The sequence below is a fragment of the Haemorhous mexicanus genome, chromosome 4 (genome assembly GCF_027477595.1).
Source record: "Haemorhous mexicanus isolate bHaeMex1 chromosome 4, bHaeMex1.pri, whole genome shotgun sequence".
Taxonomy (NCBI): domain Eukaryota; kingdom Metazoa; phylum Chordata; class Aves; order Passeriformes; family Fringillidae; genus Haemorhous; species Haemorhous mexicanus.
Genome location: NC_082344.1, coordinates 1765863 through 1784705, shown reverse-complemented (window position 1 = coordinate 1784705; position 18843 = coordinate 1765863). Strand labels below are relative to the sequence as shown.

Genomic DNA, 18843 nt, shown 5'->3' with positions numbered 1-18843 from the left:
TAAATACTAATCAACTGCTGAGTGATATGTCCTACAACTTAGATATTTAACCTGTGAGTAGCTAAGGTACTTGTGATAAGAACTGAAGTTTGATAAAAATGCAGAGATGCAATAGTTAATACTTTAAACAAAACCATCTTAATGCTGGAAACATTAAAATGTAGCAGTGATTGGGGATTTTTGGTAAGTTTGGATGTTTGGTGGGTGTTTTGGCCAAGAAAGACTGGACAAAAACATCCTGAAAGTATTTGTTGCCTAGTATTCTATGGCTTTGTTGACTTTGCTTTTTCAAAAAAAAAAAAAAAAAGAAGAGGATCATTTGTAGGTATTTGAATAGCTTGCTGGTCGTGTTTCTGTGTGAGATTTCATCTGCTTTGTATGTACACTTGTTAAAGACTGAAAACAGCAATGATTTTCCTGCTTTTTCAAGCCCTGGAGTTGTGAAGTAATAAAATAAGGTAATTTATCCTTGCTTTTTCCACATCCCTTCCTTTCTGCACTAGAGATGGCCTAGCTACAAAGCACCAAGTACTTTTTCAGCCCAACACAAATGATGGTGAAACCTTGAATTATTTTTCCTCCAGGAGGTTGCATTTAGCAGAGGGCAGCTTGCAAGTGTGTAAGAGCTGACTCCTAGGATGAGAGAGGCCCACATGCTGTGTTTCTCATTCATAATCCCTTGAGTAATCCTAATCCAGTCGAGATCTGTAGCCTTTATTAAGTGTCACGTGGTAGAGGATTCTTAAGTCTGTTCATAACTGGGCAGTAAATAAATCAAAGTGTCTTTACCAGCTTTGGCTAGCACATGCTCAGAGACATGGCCTATCATGCTGCCTGCCCAAGGGAGCACCTCGCTTTATTATTTGGATTCTGAGCTGGAGATTTTGCATCTGTAACTAAAAAAAGAGCCTCAGAAACCATCCATCATTTGGGTACTGAACACAACCAAAATTAATCAAGTGGAGAGCTTCAGTTGTGTTTGTCTCAACAAATCCATAAATTAGGACTTGGCAAGGTAAGTTGCATTTTTCTTTTTAATTCTTTGCAACAGGGTTCTGTGTTCAGAAATGGCTTGTAGTTTAAGGTAAAATGTCCTTTTTGTGTGCCAAGGTGTATAAAACTGCATTTGGGAGTTTGGTATTTGTAATTCCCCTTTTTGGCACTGCAGTAACTGTGTGGTTGTGTGTTTGAAATAAAACACACGTCCCCACCTTGGTTGCAGCTACGAGTGGTGCTGGGTCTGGTGTGCACGTGGGCCATACATAGGTATTTACTCTGAGGCAAGGCAGGGTCATCGCTTTCCCTAGTGCCAGCCAGCATTTTTATCTTTGGCAGAAGTATTTGGTTGGTTTTAAAATAATCTGTAGCTCTTAAACTCTGTTTTTCTTTTAGCAGAACTTAAAATTTGTTTCCCTCCAACATCTCTTTCTCAGTTGTTCCCTAGTAAACTTTCTAGTCTATGTCCTCCTGTTGCCTTCCATTTTCTCCTTGACTGTTTGCTCCATTGCTGGGATGTCTAGAAAATTGTCAGGTTAGTGGGCATCCTGTTTCTGATATGTGAAATGTCACTTTTCCTAGGAGCTGACTTCACATTAGCTGAGTTATTTCTAGCAGGTCTTGTGGGATGAGCACCACATTCTGTGAAGATTGATGAGGTGCACAAGTTCCTAGTGTGTTGGATTTGGTTCAGAATGCTGTCCCTTGCTTTGGTTTTGGAGAAGTTAAAAAAATTAGGCTAAGCCAGGAAATGTACCTAGGCTTTTGTTGTTTGTGTTTTGGGGTGATTGACTCAAGTGGATTTGTGCAAGGTTTCCTTGCCTGAATTTAATGGGGTACCAGATGGTATTATTGAGCAAGTCCTCTGTTGGTGTTTGAAGAGTTGCAAGAAGTGTGTTACCCAGTGGCTCAGGAAGTGCATGGATTCTGGCTGCTATGTCTCTTTCCTGCCTGTGAAACATAACCTCTTATGGTCAGGGAACATATGTATTCTCTATGTGTGCGTGGCCTTCTCCTGAGGCCCTGAACTTGGTGTTCCACAGGTCATCTGTGTCCATGTGGGGCTCTTGAGTCTGTGCCTTTTTAGTGCTGGTTTAAGTGTGTGCAGTGGCTTTGGTCACCTGGCTTTACGGAGTGTGGGTGCCTGCTGGCAGGAGCTCTGTGCCATGGAGGTGTGAGGACAGCCTGTTGCAGAGGCCTCCTGATTGCACCAGAGAGAAGGAAGTATTTCTGCAAGAGAGGAGTGCCAGCAAAGAGCACGATGAGGAAGGAGTGCTTGGTAGTTGGGTGTTTCCTGGATGGAACATGTGTCTCCCCTGGAAGTTAATACAACCTGCACCTGAAGTGGTGCTAGTGCTCAGTTCATCCAGTCTTTGAGGCTGTGCCTTAATGGGTTTCTGTTCCTCTTCCATTTCTTAGGTGCAGAAATTTAGGAAGGGAAGGGTGCCTGTTACTTGTTGGGTGGATGAGGAAGGAGCCTAGGTGCTGAGCAGTTGGACTGGTTTTGTTTCTTCCTCAGTCCTTCCAGCCTTGGAACAGGTTTGATTCTAATGGAGCCTGATTGACTCCTGTGCACTCCTTTGCTCAGGTTGTGGCCCTGACAAAAATCTGAGGACAACAAATGAAGAAGTTTATGGCTCTAGCAACTGCTTGGGAGGGACCTGTTGATAAGCCTTTTTATGATATGATAATTGGGGCACACTAACACTAGGCTATCCCTAGCTATGGATGGTGAAAATGTGTTTAAAGTAGGGTTGCCCAAATAATAAATGCCTGTTTGTTTTGAGAGAGAGATGGAAATAAGAGAAAAATTGTTGCCAAAGGTGACCTCAAATGCAGGGTCACATTTTATCAAAGCAGGCAGGTGGTACCCCTGAACACATCCCCAGCAGGCAAAGTACTGAACACCATATTTGAGTGTTTGCTTCAAGTTTGTTCTCCATTGTTTTACAAGTTACCTAGAAGTGTTTTAGTTCTGGGGAAAGGGGCCAATGCAGAATTAATAATTTTTATCATTGCTTCTCTGGAAACCTAAAACTTGCTGAAATCCTCAGATCTGTGTTATTAAGTGAAGTTTTTGTTTGTGTAGGCCAGATGGGCCTATGCTCAGAAGTTCCAAACTTCTTCCTGAACTCTGATTTCCCTGGTACAGGAGGTTACAAACAAGAGCTATAACTGGAGAGTTTTGTGTGCAGTTGTCCCTTGGAGTAGCTAATAATCTGGAAAGCTGTCAGAGTACCTGCATTGCTTGAGCACAAAGCAGGTAAGGCTCTAGGTAAAATTGGGTGTTATTTAGCAGTGATTTCAGGCAATTAGTGCCATTGCTATGAAATGACACTGCTAGAATTAAACAAGAGCGTAGGTATTTTGCTGAGAGCATTGCCATGTACCCCGTTGTGTCTCCTGCTTGTGGCATTGTGAGGATGCCATTGTACAGCTGGGCATGCTGGGCAAGGGAGAGAGAGTTGCAGCTGTTGCTGTGCTTTAGAACCTCCCTGTGCTGTGGTGTGGCTGAGCAGGGCTCACCTTCCTGAGCCAACGTGGCTCGCTCACCTTACACAACACCGGACGTGCTCCTTCAATTAGTGTTTGTGCAGATCTGAGCTATTTTGAGAGGAAAGACGTGGGGTAGGTGGAAAGAGATTGAAGGAGACAAAAGGATTGCAGGAAGTGAGGAATGGAGGAGGACTTTTCCTTCTCCTGGGCAGTGGTGCCTCTGTAGTTACTTTGTCCTGACCCTTTAAAATACTTTGAGCTGTGTTCTCCTGCCAACATCAGTCTTAACATTTTTACAAGTGTTTATTTCTTTCCCTCCATTTCTCAGCTTTGTCTTCCCTGAATTTCAGGGGAAAATAAAACTCTGTTGAATTCTTCAGTGATAGAGCCTGGTGCTGCTTTGGCACTGACTATTTATTTTCCAGAGGAAAAATGTCTGTGAATGACATTCTGGTTACTCTCAAAGTGAGAGACTTCAGAGTTTGACCTAATCTTGCATTAAGATCTGTTTACCCCGAGAGAGCTTCCACAGTAGTGAGCTTACTGAAGTCTGGATGTCTGTCCTTTTACACTGGCAATTGATGGCATAATACACTCCCACACTCAAGCAGATGCATGAGAAGGAAGGCAAGCAGTGCTTAACAAAGCTGGTTATTTTCTTCTGATAGCTAATTGCTATTTTAGACTTGGCTTCCTGCTAGTTGTGGTTAGATTAAATATCAGGTTGGTGTTCATCCCTCATCATGAGCTATACTTTACAGGGGACTATGTGAATATCTGTCTGCACTACAGAATGATTGCCTACACATACTTCTCAATGACTTTTTAATAGCTCTTGATCAGTATTGAAAAGCTCTTTATATATTTGCCAAACAATCATAGTACCTATTTTTATGCAAGTAGCTAAAGGTGCTGAACTGATTCCTGTTTATAAAGCTCACTTTATAAGCAGTGAGACAGAGATCCTCATCTGAATGTCTGGGAGTAGCTGCAGAAACCTCGTAGTGGAAAATGTGCTTGGGCATAAGAGAGGCCATCTGATCGTTGATATTAAGTGTTAATATATTTAATTGTAGATTCTTGGCCCTGTGGGACACGTTGAAGCTGTTTTGATTCTGACCAAATGGTCTTCCCTGCATCTCTTTTGTGGTTTTGGTGACACTGGCCCATTCTACAACGTTGGAACATTGGTTGGAGAACATGGGATCTGGTAGTTCTGTCAATGTCCAGTACAAGTACTCCCTGCAGAAGTCTGAAAATGGTGAGTGACTCTTAAAAAAGTGATCTTACTCTGTTTTCTCCTGCATGTGCTGTTGGGAGATTGCATTGAATGTGTTTCTCCTCTGGGTTTTCTTGATACCATTGAAGTGAGGTTCTGTGTTTCAGTATCCTGTGACAAGAATTCTCAGGTGTCAGGCAGAAGACAACAGGCTTGAGGAAATAACAGCTATTTAGATGAGGAGTGGGTTGAAATCCACTCAAGCCTAACCGGAGAGGAAAGCTACAGTTAGCACCAACACCTGCTGGATGAAACACTTGCTGGGTAATGCAGCTGTTGTGTCTGCTGACACTGAGAGAGATGTCACCCTGCTGCTTCTCCTGGATTATTTTCCAAGGCTCTTACTAGTGCAGCCGAAATAAATCTAGTTATGAAGAAGGTGAGATGGTGTGGCTATGAAAAGCTGTCAAGCAAAAAGTGTGCATTTTGTCTAATTACACCAGCACAGTGCTCTTAATCTATGCTAATAATCCAGACTATTTATAGTTCTCAAAATTGTGGTGATGTATTTTTTTAAGCCCTCTGTAATGGTATTAATTTTGTGGGTGTGTGCCTGTGTCTGCTGCAGAGCAAAGGGAGTTGATGAGGAAGACCTTAGATATAAGGAAGAGTTAAAAAGTAAATAAAGAGTCTTTTCTTTGTTGTTTGAATCATGCAGCCATGAGCACTGCCAGAACAGCAGGATGGGGCAAACTGTTTGCAAGTGCTGGGAGAAGAAAATAAAGACTGAAAGTAGGGATAAGGTTGTGACTCACATTTGGGTTTGCTACCATCCACTATTGAAAAACTCTTTTTATTTAAGTTAGACTTACCTGTCACCCATAGCACCAGAGGTCCGTGGACTTTACTAACAGGGTTATTTTAAGATGAGCAAGTGTAATAGAACACTAGTTACTTATTTGAGACCTTGTATTACATCTGATAGCTCAGCAACAGTTTCCCACAGCAGTTAAGCCTCTCTGAATTTGTAGCCTTTGGCTCCCAACATGCTTCAGATTTGACCATTTGCAGCAGGGCAGCTGCTTAGGTCTTTCTGCCCCAATGCAGCATGCAAACGTCATCCCAGTCTCCCCTGTCCAAGGCCTGAAGGCTGTTTTCAAAGGACAGTGTAGGAGCAGAGCTGTTCAACTGGCCCTGCCTTGGACATAGTCTGGTTTGAGTGCTGCCACTTTGTTATGCTTTCAGCAGCTTATATGATACATGGTTAGATTTATCCACATTTTATGACAATCCATTCTCTCTGCTGTTGAGGTTTTTTTCCCCAAAATGATGCAGACATTGCCAGATATAACTCCCTCAGGTAAACTGCTAAATTAGAATACCTGGCTTGTTTGGTTGCACAGTCTTCATAAAAGCAGAGTAAAAGCCAGTGCCTTGCCTATGTGGGGCTTAAATGCTGTTGATGGTGGTATTTATGTTAACTGTGCACTTGATAACTTGTCTTTCATCGGTTTAAGTTTTTACTGTTTCAAAGGTTTTGGTTTTCATTGGTATGTGTGGACTTAGCACAAGGAATTTTTTCCAAGCCCGGCAGATCACTTAGCATTTTCTCACCAAGAGAGAAGGCAAAGAATACAGAAGTTATTCCTGAGTAAAGGCTTGCCAAATCTTACCTTCTTGCCCACAACTTCAGGGTGTCTCACACCCCTGCTGAACAGCAGCTGTAGATCTTCCTTTTTTGTGCTCTGCAATTCCCAGTGCTGAAAGTGAATCATGATTTGAAAGGATTATTATTTTCAATATATGATCGATTGAGATACCTTCTTTAGGGAAAGGTCACTGTTTCTTGCTGAAGTACCTGGAAGGCCATTTGTTGTGTAATTAATGCAAGCTGATTGAGTTAATACGATTTCTTTATCTCTTGCCAGTGTATAGCAGCCTTAGGGTAAGGGTGAGGAATTTTCCTCCTGTTTAATGAAGATTTTCCACACTTCCCATTGCTCTCCCTGCTTTGGTGAATGTGGCAGGGGAATACACTTTCTGCAGCAGGCCTAGTTCCCTACCTCTATTGTTTCCCTTGGATTTTGAAGCCAGCTTGTGGATACAGCAGTCATCCCTTTCCCCCCTCAGCTAAAGATAACAGGGAAGCAGTGTTAGATGTTGTAAGCATAGGAATCACAGGTGGGACTCCAGAAAGGAACAGGTAGGGATGCAGTGTAATCCAAAGAGAGATGCCAAGTAGCAGAGCTGGTCCAAGTGGGATCAAGGACAGCTAAGGAGGATGAGAGACTCTAGAGGTAAAATTTTGTGGCAGAACTTGGAAAAGTGAAACTGCACCAATGTACTTCACTTGAAATATGTACTCACCCCATCTGAAATAATTTTTGAAGGGAACACACTGGAATTGGGAGAATACAGAGGCTGTGTTTAAAAGATCAAAGGGCAGATAGCGTACTTTCGTGGGAAGCATCTGGTGTTAGCACTGGCTGTGGCTTGAGCCTCAAACAGGTACCTGGGAATTCTGCCACCTCATTCATTCTGTGCCATTAATGGCCAAAGTTCTGCCTCCCCTTTTTCACTGTGGGGGTAGTTTGGTCTTTATTTTATTGTAAAGTAATGGTGTGTTGATATTTATGCTATTATAGAGTCCTTCTAAAGTTTTTCCATAACTGCAAAAGCTGAGGTATTTATTTGGCATAAAGAGAGGTAGAAAACCCTCGTATTTTCAAGGCTCTAGAAGGAAACTTGGTATCCTGTCTTCCCCCAGCTCTTGGCATGGCCTCAGTTAAATTTCTGGTTTCCTGAAAACCCGGCCCCTAGAGATGGTAAGAGGGATATAAAAATGATCAAGATAGGTAGAAAAGGAAGATATTGTCTAATAATATGGAAGAATATGTTAGGGCTTACAGGTCCTAATAATTTGTTGTTAACACTGGTGCTGAAGGAACCAGCAGCAATGGTTGGAAGTGCTTCAGAGTTCTCTCGGCAGGCAGGGTCCGGTCAACCTCTTACAAGAAAGAAGGCAAAAAGAAGAGATTTTTTTTGCCCTTAGGCACAAGAATACAGTTCTTAGTAACTTTTTCCTGACAAGGAAAGGTTCTATTTTCAGGGGTGGGGAAGAAGTTGTTGCAGGTGCCTCAGCTGCAGGCAGTGCTGCTCAGCAGCTTGGTTCTGTTCTTGTCCCCCAGCTTTCAAGGCAGCTGTCTTGATCCAGCAGTGGTATCGGCGCCACGTGGCTCGGCTGGAAATGCGCCGCCGCTGCACCTGGAGAATCTTTCAATCCATTGAGTATTCCTGTGAGCAGGATCAGATCAAGGTATGGTGCTGAGGAAAAGAGCAGGTAGGAAAAGACATGGGAAGGTGGTTTCTGTGCCAGACTGCCTATCTGGCTGCTGGCTGGTAACCCTCTAAGTGCTTCAGTGGGCTAGGGACTGGGTTTCCTGCCCCTTTTTAACCTACTGATTCCCTGTCTGCATGTGTTGCATAAAACACAAAGCAATGAACCTCAAAAGCAAGCCCTAAGAGCCATTTGGAGTCTGAACATAACAGGCAAGTCTATTTGGTTTGTTATGTTCTAACTTTGATTAAAATTCTCTTACATGGCTGCTTTGCTCTCAGAGAGAGGAAGGGCTCATAGTGTACTTCTGCCTGTGGCTGAAGGTAAAGCCACTGTTTTGACTTCATCTCAAGAAAGTCAAAACTTAAATTGGTACAATGAGAGTAGCTGTACGTACCAGACGGCATGAGGAGGGCAGAGGTAAAACTTCCAGAAAGATGATTATGATCGGTTGCTACTCTGTTGAATTTCATTCTGGGGTGAATGATGGGCTCTCCCTCTTCCTGCAGCTTCACAACTTCTTCAGTTACCTCATGGACCAGTTCACACCAAGCAGCAGCAAAGAGAGTAAGTTTGTGTGCTCCTTGTAGATGTGGCACCAGCAGCTCTGAAGGCTGAACCCTGAAGAATTCGTTGCCCAGTGCTGGGCAATCTTCAGGATGGCACACGTGCCGAGTCTCAAGAGTGGTGGCATCAGGATTAGGGAGTGAATTGGAGACTATGAGCTGTGTAAAGGATGTGGGGCAATTCCTGCTCTTAGGAGCTGGAAGGAGGCATAAAGGTTCAGTACGCTTTCACAGATTCACGGAATGGTGCACACTGCACATGGGGATTTGTCTCTGCAGCCTTTCCCCCACTGCAAGTTTTGTAGCAGTGCCAAGCAGTACCCAGCATCCATGGCTGCTCCTGAGTGCCAGCCTAACTAAACAGCTCTTCTGTAGCAAATTACTAGGATGGTACCTGGAGCCAATTAACCACTTTTTGTCTGGTGGTTTTTTTGTTTGTTTGTTTGTTTGTTTTGGTGGTTTTGTTTTGTTTTGTTTTGTTTTTAATCAACCCCATTATCTGCTGTCCAGGGGATTTTATCAGTCGCATGTTCATAAGTGGGGAAAGTTACAAAGAGGCAGAGCTGGAAAAATACTGTGACTATGAATCCATAGAGGTGCCAGACTCCTACACTGGACCCCATCTCTCTTTCCCACTCCTCCCTGACCATGCCACAGCCTTGCTGGAAGCTTTCCAACAGAAACAAGTAAGGATCCCAAAAAGGTACCATGCTCTCCCCTTTTTCTGAACAGGGGTCTAAGATAGATAATTTGGTCTTAACTTTCTTACCAAGCTCAGTTGCCTGAGCTTTACAAGTAAGGAGCTTTACAAGGAGTATTACAAGCTGGCTGGCTGTTAAACAAAATGGGGTTGGAAACTTTATGCTATTTCCTTATGCTGTAGAAATGTTCTTCCTGAAAATATGCTTCCTGCAAAACTGAACACTTTATGTAGGGGTGTACCAATATTAACCTGAATTTTATTTTTAAAGGGACAAATCAGCAACAACTCATGTTGAGACTTGTCATTGTTTTTTGTTCCAATTTCTTACAAATTATAAGTAAGTATAGGATGTCCCAGAGGGAAACAGTTAATTACAATGTTTAGTGCTATGCAACTTGGACTCTGGTTTAAAATGTCAGTTGTGAGTTTTTTGATGAGGAAGATGAGTACCAGTCCAGAACTAACAAGACAACCCTTCATACATCTGCAGTGTTCTGCTGCCATCCCTCAGCTGCTGTGCTGATCTGCAAAATAGGCCAAAACATCCCTTCTCCAAAGAGAACTTCTAAGCCAAAGATGTCTCATGTCCCTGCTGTATTAAATGCCTACACCCTGGCTTTGAGCCTATCTATCACTGCAGGACACATGGAAACTCACAGACGGGTTCAATGTGGAAAAGCTAAGAAAGATCTAGAGAGCAACTTTCTTACCTGTGATATTGGACTGGAATTTCTGCTGCTCCTGGAGGTGGTGTGGCCTAGTGGGTGTAGCCTTGTCCTCAAGGTGCTGGGGCTTTAGGGTTGCCTTGCCAGTCCTCTCAGTGCTGAGGCTGGGCTGCCTTGTGCAAGTGTCCGCCATCCTGCTGTTTCCCAATATTTCCCTCATCTTGTTTGTAAGCCCATAGGTCAGCATAGACTGCCATCCCAGGGAGAATTTCTGCCATCCAGGCTATCCTGGTGGATTTTTTCCAGCCACAGTGGTGCTGCTCAGAGGCCACTGATTTCCTGCTTTAATCCCTTTACTTTTTCCTAGTAGCAGCTCCATGCTCGCTATGTCTTAAACCTCCTGCATGAGACCAGGAAGCACCTCAAGCAGTTGCCAAACATCAGCCACGTCTCCACCTGCTACAGCGAGGAGGTCACCGTGTGTGGTGAGTCCCTTGCAGCCTTTGGGATGGAATGCTCCTATGGGAGGGTGGGGCAGAGAGACAATGACAGCGAGAGATTGATGCCCCCCTCTGTACTGACAGTGCTCTCTATAAGCAAGTGTGTGGTGCCTTGAGAGGCAGCTGGATCTGTCTGAAATACCCAGGTGGTCTTCTTTTTCTCACCCCAAGCTCAGAGTTGTTTTATTAAACCACAGAAACTACATCCAGCTGAGGAGTGGTCACAAAACACGGTAGTGGTCTGACCTGTTCTGTAGTCTGGGATTATCTAAACAACAAAATCCTGTAGCTTTTCTGGGTGAGCACCAGTGCATGCATGCAGATCTAGAATGTTAATGCCTCTTTGCATCCTATAAGTAAATTTGAGCCAAAGCTTTTCACTTTTTTTCTACTCTGACTAATGTCAAAATGTTGAGATATTTCTGAAAAATACATAGCACATACTTTGGATGCAGTCAGCCTCTGGAAAACAAACCTCTCTCTCCAGTATTATGTTAAAGGAGAATTAGATTGTAATTTTGAATGCTAAGCTTTCTCCCACATAATGAGAATCTTGTGCCAGGTTGTGCCATCACAAAAGATAAATGAACAAAACTTCTAAATCAGTCTTCAGCAGATGGTGTAGGTTTTTTTTACTGTCCTTCTCAGACTTCAGCTCAAGCCTTACATCATGTCCTTTTCCTCTAGGCTTGCACTTCCCAAAGTATTTCTGTGGGGATTAATTTATAAAGGACATAGTTCGTAGCAAGTTATGTATTGGTGTTTTTGAAGTTCAAGGTAAACATATTGTGATGCGTCTCTTTGTGCCTGTCAGGAGACTTACACGGCCAGCTGGATGACCTGTTCCTCATCTTTTACAAGGTAGGCACCAAATTTGGAGAGGGAGGCTGTCTAGGCATTGCACTGGGTATCCCATGAGTCATGTTGAGAAGTGTTAGCAAAATTGGGCCATTCATGTGCAATTCTCCAAGTCAATGAGATTGGTTTTAAATGGCTTCATAAATCAGCAGCTTATTCCCTTGCTGACTAGAAAATCTGATATCCGTGTCCATTTTATTAATGCCAATGGGTGTTTTTCTAGTGCTGATACCAATGACAGCTCTTCGTGACTGCCAGTTTCACAGCTGGGGCCCACAGGATAAAGATGAGCAAGAATCTGTTGTAATCTGGGACAGGAGTGAGAGGCTGCAGCTGGGGGGAGGGCATACGGACACCTTGGAGCGGCCTCTCCGGTGACATCTGCCTGCTCCTTATTTTCACAGAATGGCCTTCCTTCCCCTTCCAAGTCCTACGTGTTCAATGGAGACTTTGTAGACAGAGGCAAGCAGTCCCTTGAGATCCTTGTTATCCTCTTTACCTTCCTCCTGATCTATCCCAAGGAGGTTCATCTCAACCGCGGGAACCACGAGGACCACATGGTGAACTTACGGTACGGCTTCTGTGCAGGGCTGAGCACCATGTCGAGGGCCTTGTGCAAAATCCCACTGAGCTTCCTTTCTCCTGTTCCTTTAGCTATGGTTTCACCAAGGAAGTGATGCAGAAATACAAGGTAGGCCTATGTTTGTGTCTCCTTTACCATGGGAGATATGCCCTTAGAAGACCTGATGCTTTATCTCTTTTTTCTTTCTTTCAGGTGCATGGGAAGAAAATCTTGAGGATGTTTCAGAATGTCTTCTGCTGGCTGCCCCTGGCCACCCTGATTGATCAGAAAGTCCTCATTATTCACGGGGGCATCTCTGACACCACTGACTTGGGCATGCTTGACAAAGTTCAAAGGGACAAAGTAGGTTTTATTTCCCAGTTATTGCGAGAGACAACAGTGTTGCTGATTTGTGGAGAGAAGCTCATTTCTATATGAACAGCCAGCTTAGCTGTTGACAAGACAAATCTAACAGATGGTCTTCCTAGACAAGGTTGTGTTTAGGTATAGGCTATGGTTTGTTACTGTGCATGCAGGAGCTGTGAAGGGATCAAGCACTGTTGGTTTCTGGAGTATATGCTGGTGCTGAAATAATAATAATAGAGTGATGATGAGACATTGTCCCCCAGTTCCTTAGCCTGTTTTTACCCCCTAGATTTCCAGAAGGAGTTTGATAAATCATTTAACTTCTCTGCCTCACTCACCCAGTTGGGAAATTCCCCTTTCCTTCTCCAAATAAAATCACAACTCTTGCATTAGTCATTAATGCTTCCTTTGCCCTGCTGCATAATTCCCATTGCAGATGAAATCTGTGTGCAGGAAATCAATGAGGAAGAATGAGATGTGATGGGTGTGAGGCCCAGCTGCAAACCCAGGATGGCTTGTCTGAGAGGATGGCACTAATAGTTCCCCATAGTCAAGCAGCAGTTGATGGCAAGAAGGGAGTGCAGTTTGGAGGCTCGGATCACTTGAAGTCTGCCAATGGAAGGCGTTAGAGCTGGAGGTCTGGGTTTCATGCTGTGTTATCAGCTCTGTTTCTCTCATATCTTTCAGTTTATTTCTGTGTTAAGGCTGAAGAAAAGAAAGGAATCGAGTAGAAAGCCACAAATCCAGGCCATAAATGGGGAGAGCGAATCAGGCACTGATGCAGCAGGGGTTGAGGCAGCTCCCAGGTTATCTCTGCAGCCCCAGTCAGCCCAGGCTCCCAGCACAGCCAACAGGCTGGAGTTCTCCAGGTGGCTCCGGCAGACGGTGCAGGAGCAAATCGACACGTGCCGCCGGCTGGTAGACATCAGTGAGTCAGAGCCAGAGGAGCTCACCTATTCCAGCATGGTCTCCTTGAAGGATGCGGAGGAGCCGTGCTGGACTCGCCAGGAGGAGTGGAAGCAGGTGAGGAGTTTTAGCAGGGTCCTGAGCTGGATGTGCTGTGGGCACCTCCTGCAGCAGTTGGTCATTCAGTGGTAGGTGGCCAGGAAGGGCTGCTCTGTGAGGCCATGGTCATGTTGCATTGGGTAACTTTGTTACCTTCTGGGAGGAGCAGCTAGGGACTTCCTTTCCTTGTTTTTCCAGCCTGAGAGTCTCTTCTGTGCACTCTGAAAAAAACTGTTACTTAGTTGACGTTACATGTGACCTTCCAATGATGCACACCTTTTCACTATAGCGCTATATATTGAAGTCAGGGTTAAAAGGATTAAGCCTTAATCCACACAGTGGCTACTGAGTTAGCACTTGTATTTCTGGAGGCTGTGGAAGGTCCTGGCTAGAGAACAAAGGTGTTTTATACTAAGCCTGCTAATGGCCTCAGGATCTGCTGGTTGTTCTTGCCCCAGGACTTGTGTTTTGGGATGGAGGAAGACAGGCAAGGCTCTTGGACATCTTAATGCTAGCAAAAGCAAAGCCTGTATCAGGCCTGACTTATGCACATCCCTCTTTCCCCAGACACTTAGGATGTGCCTGTAGATCACGGCCAACAATGTTGCCAGTTCTGAGGTGGCCTAGATCTGTGACAGTCTTCAGCTGGAATGCAGGAAAAATATCTGTTCCCTTGCACTCTGGTTATAGCAGCATCCAGGGAGGGATTCCAAGACTGAGCTGTATTTGCTTAGTGAACTTTGCCAATCCTTTCAGGTTTTAGACATCCTCTGGAGCGACCCCATGCCTCAGGAGGGCTGCAGAGAAAATAAGGTGCGAGGCGGCGGCTGCTACTTTGGGCCCGATGTGACAGAGAAGTTCCTTGACAAGTACGGCTTGCAGTTCCTGATCCGCTCTCACGAGTGCAAGCAGGAGGGCTACGAGTTCTGTCACAACCGTAAGGTCAGTTGGGGGTGGTCTGAAGGGTACTTGGGTTTCCATCCTGCCAGGGTGGGGTTTCTGCAGGGGTGGCTTGTCTCAGTTCTGCATTTCTTCCAGTGGGGCTTTAAGCACATGCAAAATCCTTGAACAGGCTTACTGGGAGTTAACTGAAGAGTGTTTCCCTCTGAAGTCTTAGTTGAGGACAATCTGGAGCCACCTGCTGTGCTGGGGACATGGCTGTGCAGGCAAACCATGTCCTTGTGTGTGATGCTTGAGAAAAGATCTGAACCCACTTGTGCCATGGCCTCCACTTAGTGCAGCTGTTCCTGCAGATGAGCTACAAAAGGGTGCTACTGAGCTGCTGCAGCAAAGTTCTGCTTTCAGAAGATGCACAGTCAGGTCAGTGGCTTCGACAGGGCACTCAGACTCTGGAGAGTGGAATTATTGGGAGAGAGCACAGGAAAATTGCAGAAGCCCAGCATGTGACCACATCCACATGTGACCAGTGCCACCCACAAGGAACTCACACCTGCAAGGCTTCCAGGCCAGCTGCCACCTGTCTCTCCCTCTTCTCCATATAACGTGGTGCTTTCACAGTCTGTGGGCTCTGGAGGGGATCTGGTGTATTGCTTACACGTACATCAATATTACAGATGTATGTACTGACTGCAAGTGCCCTTTTTTTTTGGGATTAGGTGCTGACCATCTTTTCAGCCTCAAACTACTATGAGATTGGCAGCAACAGGGGAGCCTATGTGAAGCTGGGACCAGACCTCATCCCCCACTTTGTTCAGTACCAAGCAAACAAGACAGCGCATTTACTCACCATGACCCAAAGGCAAGGCTTTCTAGTTGCTCTATTTGCCAAGTCATAATTTCCAAAGGGAAAACTTATTGAGCTTTTAGCAAGTTTGACTCTGGAAATGAACTTCCACAGCTTTATTTTCTAAAGAACAGTACTACAGGAGGGATTAAGCTTTGTACTTGAAGTTACTGAGGAAAGCTCAAGGGTTGAGAAGGGGTTGTTAACAAAAGTCCAAGGGGATTTTTCTAAAGCTTGCTGATTTTTTCAGCTCCTCTTTTCCATGTCAGGTTTTAACTTTTGACTTTTGCGGAGGTTCTCTTTTGGGTTGTTACTTCACAAATGAATGCAGGGACTCGTGGCATCAGCTGCAGGGACCTGTGCCCAGGGCATGCAGTGCCTTGTCACAAGCACTGAGATGCAGCTGTCGCTGTGCAGAGCAGCTGTGTGAGGGTCTGGGCAATCCATGGACAAGCCAGGTAGAGCACTGGGAGGGAAGGTGGTTGTTCTTGTGATTCATAGCCAGTCTTTCAAGTGCTTTTCTCTGTTCTGCATCCTCCAGAATCAGCAGAGTAGAGGAGTCAGCCTTTCGAGCCTTGCGGGAAAAGCTCTTTGCTCACACCTCAGCCCTCATCAGTGCCTTCAAGTCCTACGACAGGGACAACACAGGTAACTCAGAGCTGAGGGACGTGCGGGTTCATTGCCTGGTCGGATAGGGCAGAAGGGACTACCTTAACTTTGTGGTTGGTTGGGAGACTGATCACTGACAGTTGCACCAGCTGTCATGGGGAGGCTGTATCAGACATTGCCAGAGCTCATTTGCTGTTACTCAGTCTCCGTGGATGCCTCGGACTGACACCATGTTGTGCCAGTAGGGGGTGCTGGAAAAGCAGTATGTCATTAGCCTGAGGTGCAGTAGTTGAGGCTGGTCCTAGAAGAACTCCTTGCAGCTGGAGTACTGGTGAAGCCTTGGGAAAGATGACCTGGAACATGTCTGTCACTTGCAAAGGGCTAGGTGCTCTCTAGAGCCCCTTCATCCCTGAAGTCTAAAATCTCTGGGAAGAGGAAAGTGAGGGATGCCTTAGATGGCAGTTGTCTCTGTCAGAGCCTTTGGAAGGAGCTGAGAGTTGTCACCTCTGTGGCAGACAGGAGTGCTATGCTGGTGCAGTGACCAAGAGGTGTTGCTGAGAACTGTCCACTGGTGGGCAGGGGAGAAAAGGCGGATGGCAGAACTGCTCATGGGGAGAACTGCTTTCGTGCTTTCTTTCCTCACAGTAAAACTGTTCATAGGAATCCAGCTCGGTTGCTACAGCCACTGCTAATATGGGCAGTGGGCTGCAAATTTCTAATGAAATACCCAAAGTTAGTACCTTGCATTCGTTCAGATGTTTGCAGCCTCGTAAGCCTTGACATGTTGCAATGATGAAAAGCTTGCTGAGGCTTGGATGGGAAGTGTGCCTGTGCCTGCACTGTGAAATAATGCTGTGCTGTCAGCAGCACTTAGACTGTGTGTCACTGTTTTAGGCTTTGTCTTTGCCTTCATGTGCTTTTTGCTGCCCGTGTCCCAGAGATGTCTCCCTTTTGTGTACAGGAAAGATCACTCTGAGCAACTGGGCGACAGCAGTGGAGTCAGTGCTGCGGCTGGGACTGCCCTGGCGAATGCTGAGGCCACAGCTGGTGCGCAGCACCGAGAATGGCATGCTGGAGTACAAGTCCTGGCTGGATGACCTGGCCATGGAGCAGAGGAGCCAAGAGGTAAGCGCTCAGCCCCTTCCATCAAAGCATGATGTGAGGAGCTTCACCAGATCCCCAGCACGTACAAATCAATTGTAGTACAAAAGGACAGTGGATGGTTCCTGCATAACCCAGAATCTCACTGAAGTTGATAGGAAGTTTTGCCTGAGCTCAAATAGTCCTGAGGCACCCAGCCCATTTTTACAAAGAGATGATGGATATGAAATCAAAATTTAGGGGTAGTTTGGATGCAAGCTTGTGAGCAGGAAAACTGTATTTCATTCTCCAAGCAGCAGTTTCTTAATTACACCCAGCAAATGCAGCTCTGCAGTGGTTATAGAATGCAGCCTGGCTCGCTGTTAGCCCAGAAGAGCGCTGATGGGAAGGGACAAGTTGCTGATGGTCTGTTCTGCAGCTGCACAGAGGGTCCAGTCATCACACACCTGGTTGATAAGGCACTGCTGCCAAGTTCTTGAGAGCAAAAAAATGTTCTTGCTTGTGGAGACATCTTGCAGTAACAACTCAGAGACAGGGGAGGTGTTGTCAGGATAAAAACTGTGATCATGTCTTTCAGCACATCCAGTCGAGCTTGCTGGAAGTAATTTATCGAAACAGATCCAACTTAGAGACCATATTCAGGATCATAGACAGAGACCATTCAGGTAAGCAGGTGTGCAGGGGCTGTTGATCACGGCCTTCTGTGATCCCTTCTGCTTTGGTGTTTGCTTTAGGATGTATAGAGGTGATTTTATTTAGGCTTGGGTCCTCCTGTGCCCTCCCATGCTTCTGCAATGTCCATTTGTATTATGCCTCTGCTGCTTTAAGCTGTGTTTTAGCCAGTGTCCTCCACACAAGGAGATGTAGCTGCAGCATGTAAAACGCTCCTCCACAGGTCTCATCTCCTTTGAGGAATTCCAGCAAACCTGGAAGCTGTTCAGCTCCCACATGAACATTGAACTCACGGATGATGGCATTAATGACTTGGTTCGCAGCATTGACTTCAACAAGGATGGGAACATTGACTTCAACGAGTTCCTGGAAGCCTTCCGCCTGGTCAAACAGTGCCCATAGTGAGCGCCTGCCCAGAGTTGCCACGCCCCATGCCTTGATTTCTACAAAGCCAGGACTGTCCCACCTAACCTAGAGAGTGCCTGCAGATGGCAAGCAGGGAGAGGAAGGCAGGTGCCCAAAACAGACATCACTGTAGGTGATAGCTGTGACCCATCTGGGGAAGCTAACAGGTGAAATAGTTGAATTGCACTTCAGACTGCTTTTAAAAGAAGCTGTGTTTTAAATAGTTTCCTGCTCAAAGGGAAGATGCAGCTTAGCTTCTCTTGTCAATGTGAGGAAATGTTATGGGTGTATTGAAGTAATGTATTACTTGTAGGCAGTCTTTTAATGAGGCAGCACCTGTTTGATTGCAGCTTTCCTTATAATAAAGCATTTTTTCTAGACTGCTGTTGCTTGGCTGTTTATTTCTTGTCTAGTTAACTCTGTGAGCAGCAGTGCTGTTCCAGTGATGACACCTACTTCCCTGCTGGTGTTCCTCTGCTGTGGTAAGCTTGTTCTGGAAGTTTGGAGCTACTAAGTACACCCAGTAGAGCAGAATGTTGGAAAAAATACCTCAAATGTGCAACACTATCTCTGGCAGGAGGACTTGTTTAAAAAAATCTATGGAGATAATTTCATTTTCAAAGCCCAGGGTAGTAGATCAAATAGCCCCCTGCTAGGGAGCTTGTGTTGCAAGTTCATTATATTCAAAACATGGTGGGACTCCAGCTTGTGAGGTGGGGTGGAATGTGAAGAGTTTGCAAAACAAGAAACAAGATGTTTCTCAAATACAAGCAGCACAGTCTAGCAGGGGCCCCATGCAGGCAGAAGACTGCACTTAAGACTGCTACCCCAGCCCCCTAAATAGAATTCTAGCCTCACTCAAGTTCTTACAGAGCTCATTGCCCAGTGCAGACAGTTTATTAACTGGAACTGTGCTTCCAAAAGGAAACTGATCTTGTTCCCCCTTAGCTAGAGTTCTGCATATGCTTTTTCAATTGTAATGGAATCATGCTTCCACAAACACTCTCAAATGCACAGCAGGGGTCCCAGCACACTGCAG

At 45.3% G+C, this 18843-nt stretch overlaps 2 protein-coding genes across 2 annotated transcripts in view; one reads left to right on the top strand and one right to left on the bottom strand.

The window, feature by feature from the left end:
- Positions 1 to 4601: 4601 nt before the first annotated feature.
- Positions 4602 to 18148, top strand: PPEF2 (protein phosphatase with EF-hand domain 2). Its single transcript, XM_059843557.1, is given in 16 exon segments — positions 4602 to 4753; positions 7900 to 8027; positions 8558 to 8615; positions 9125 to 9300; positions 10353 to 10467; positions 11297 to 11343; positions 11745 to 11949; positions 11952 to 12031; positions 12116 to 12265; positions 12956 to 13291; positions 14030 to 14215; positions 14890 to 15032; positions 15559 to 15665; positions 16588 to 16751; positions 17305 to 17392; positions 17623 to 18148. Coding segments are annotated over 16 exon segments (2223 nt in total). The 5' UTR covers positions 4602 to 4692; the 3' UTR covers positions 17802 to 18148.
- SCARB2 (scavenger receptor class B member 2) overlaps positions 11471 to 18843 on the bottom strand; it is a 38350-nt gene continuing 30977 nt past the window's right edge. The window contains exon 10 of the mRNA XM_059843553.1: positions 11471 to 11603. Within this exon, the coding sequence (XP_059699536.1) occupies positions 11486 to 11603 (118 nt within the window). The 3' untranslated portion in view covers positions 11471 to 11485. The remainder of the gene's footprint in view (positions 11604 to 18843) is intronic.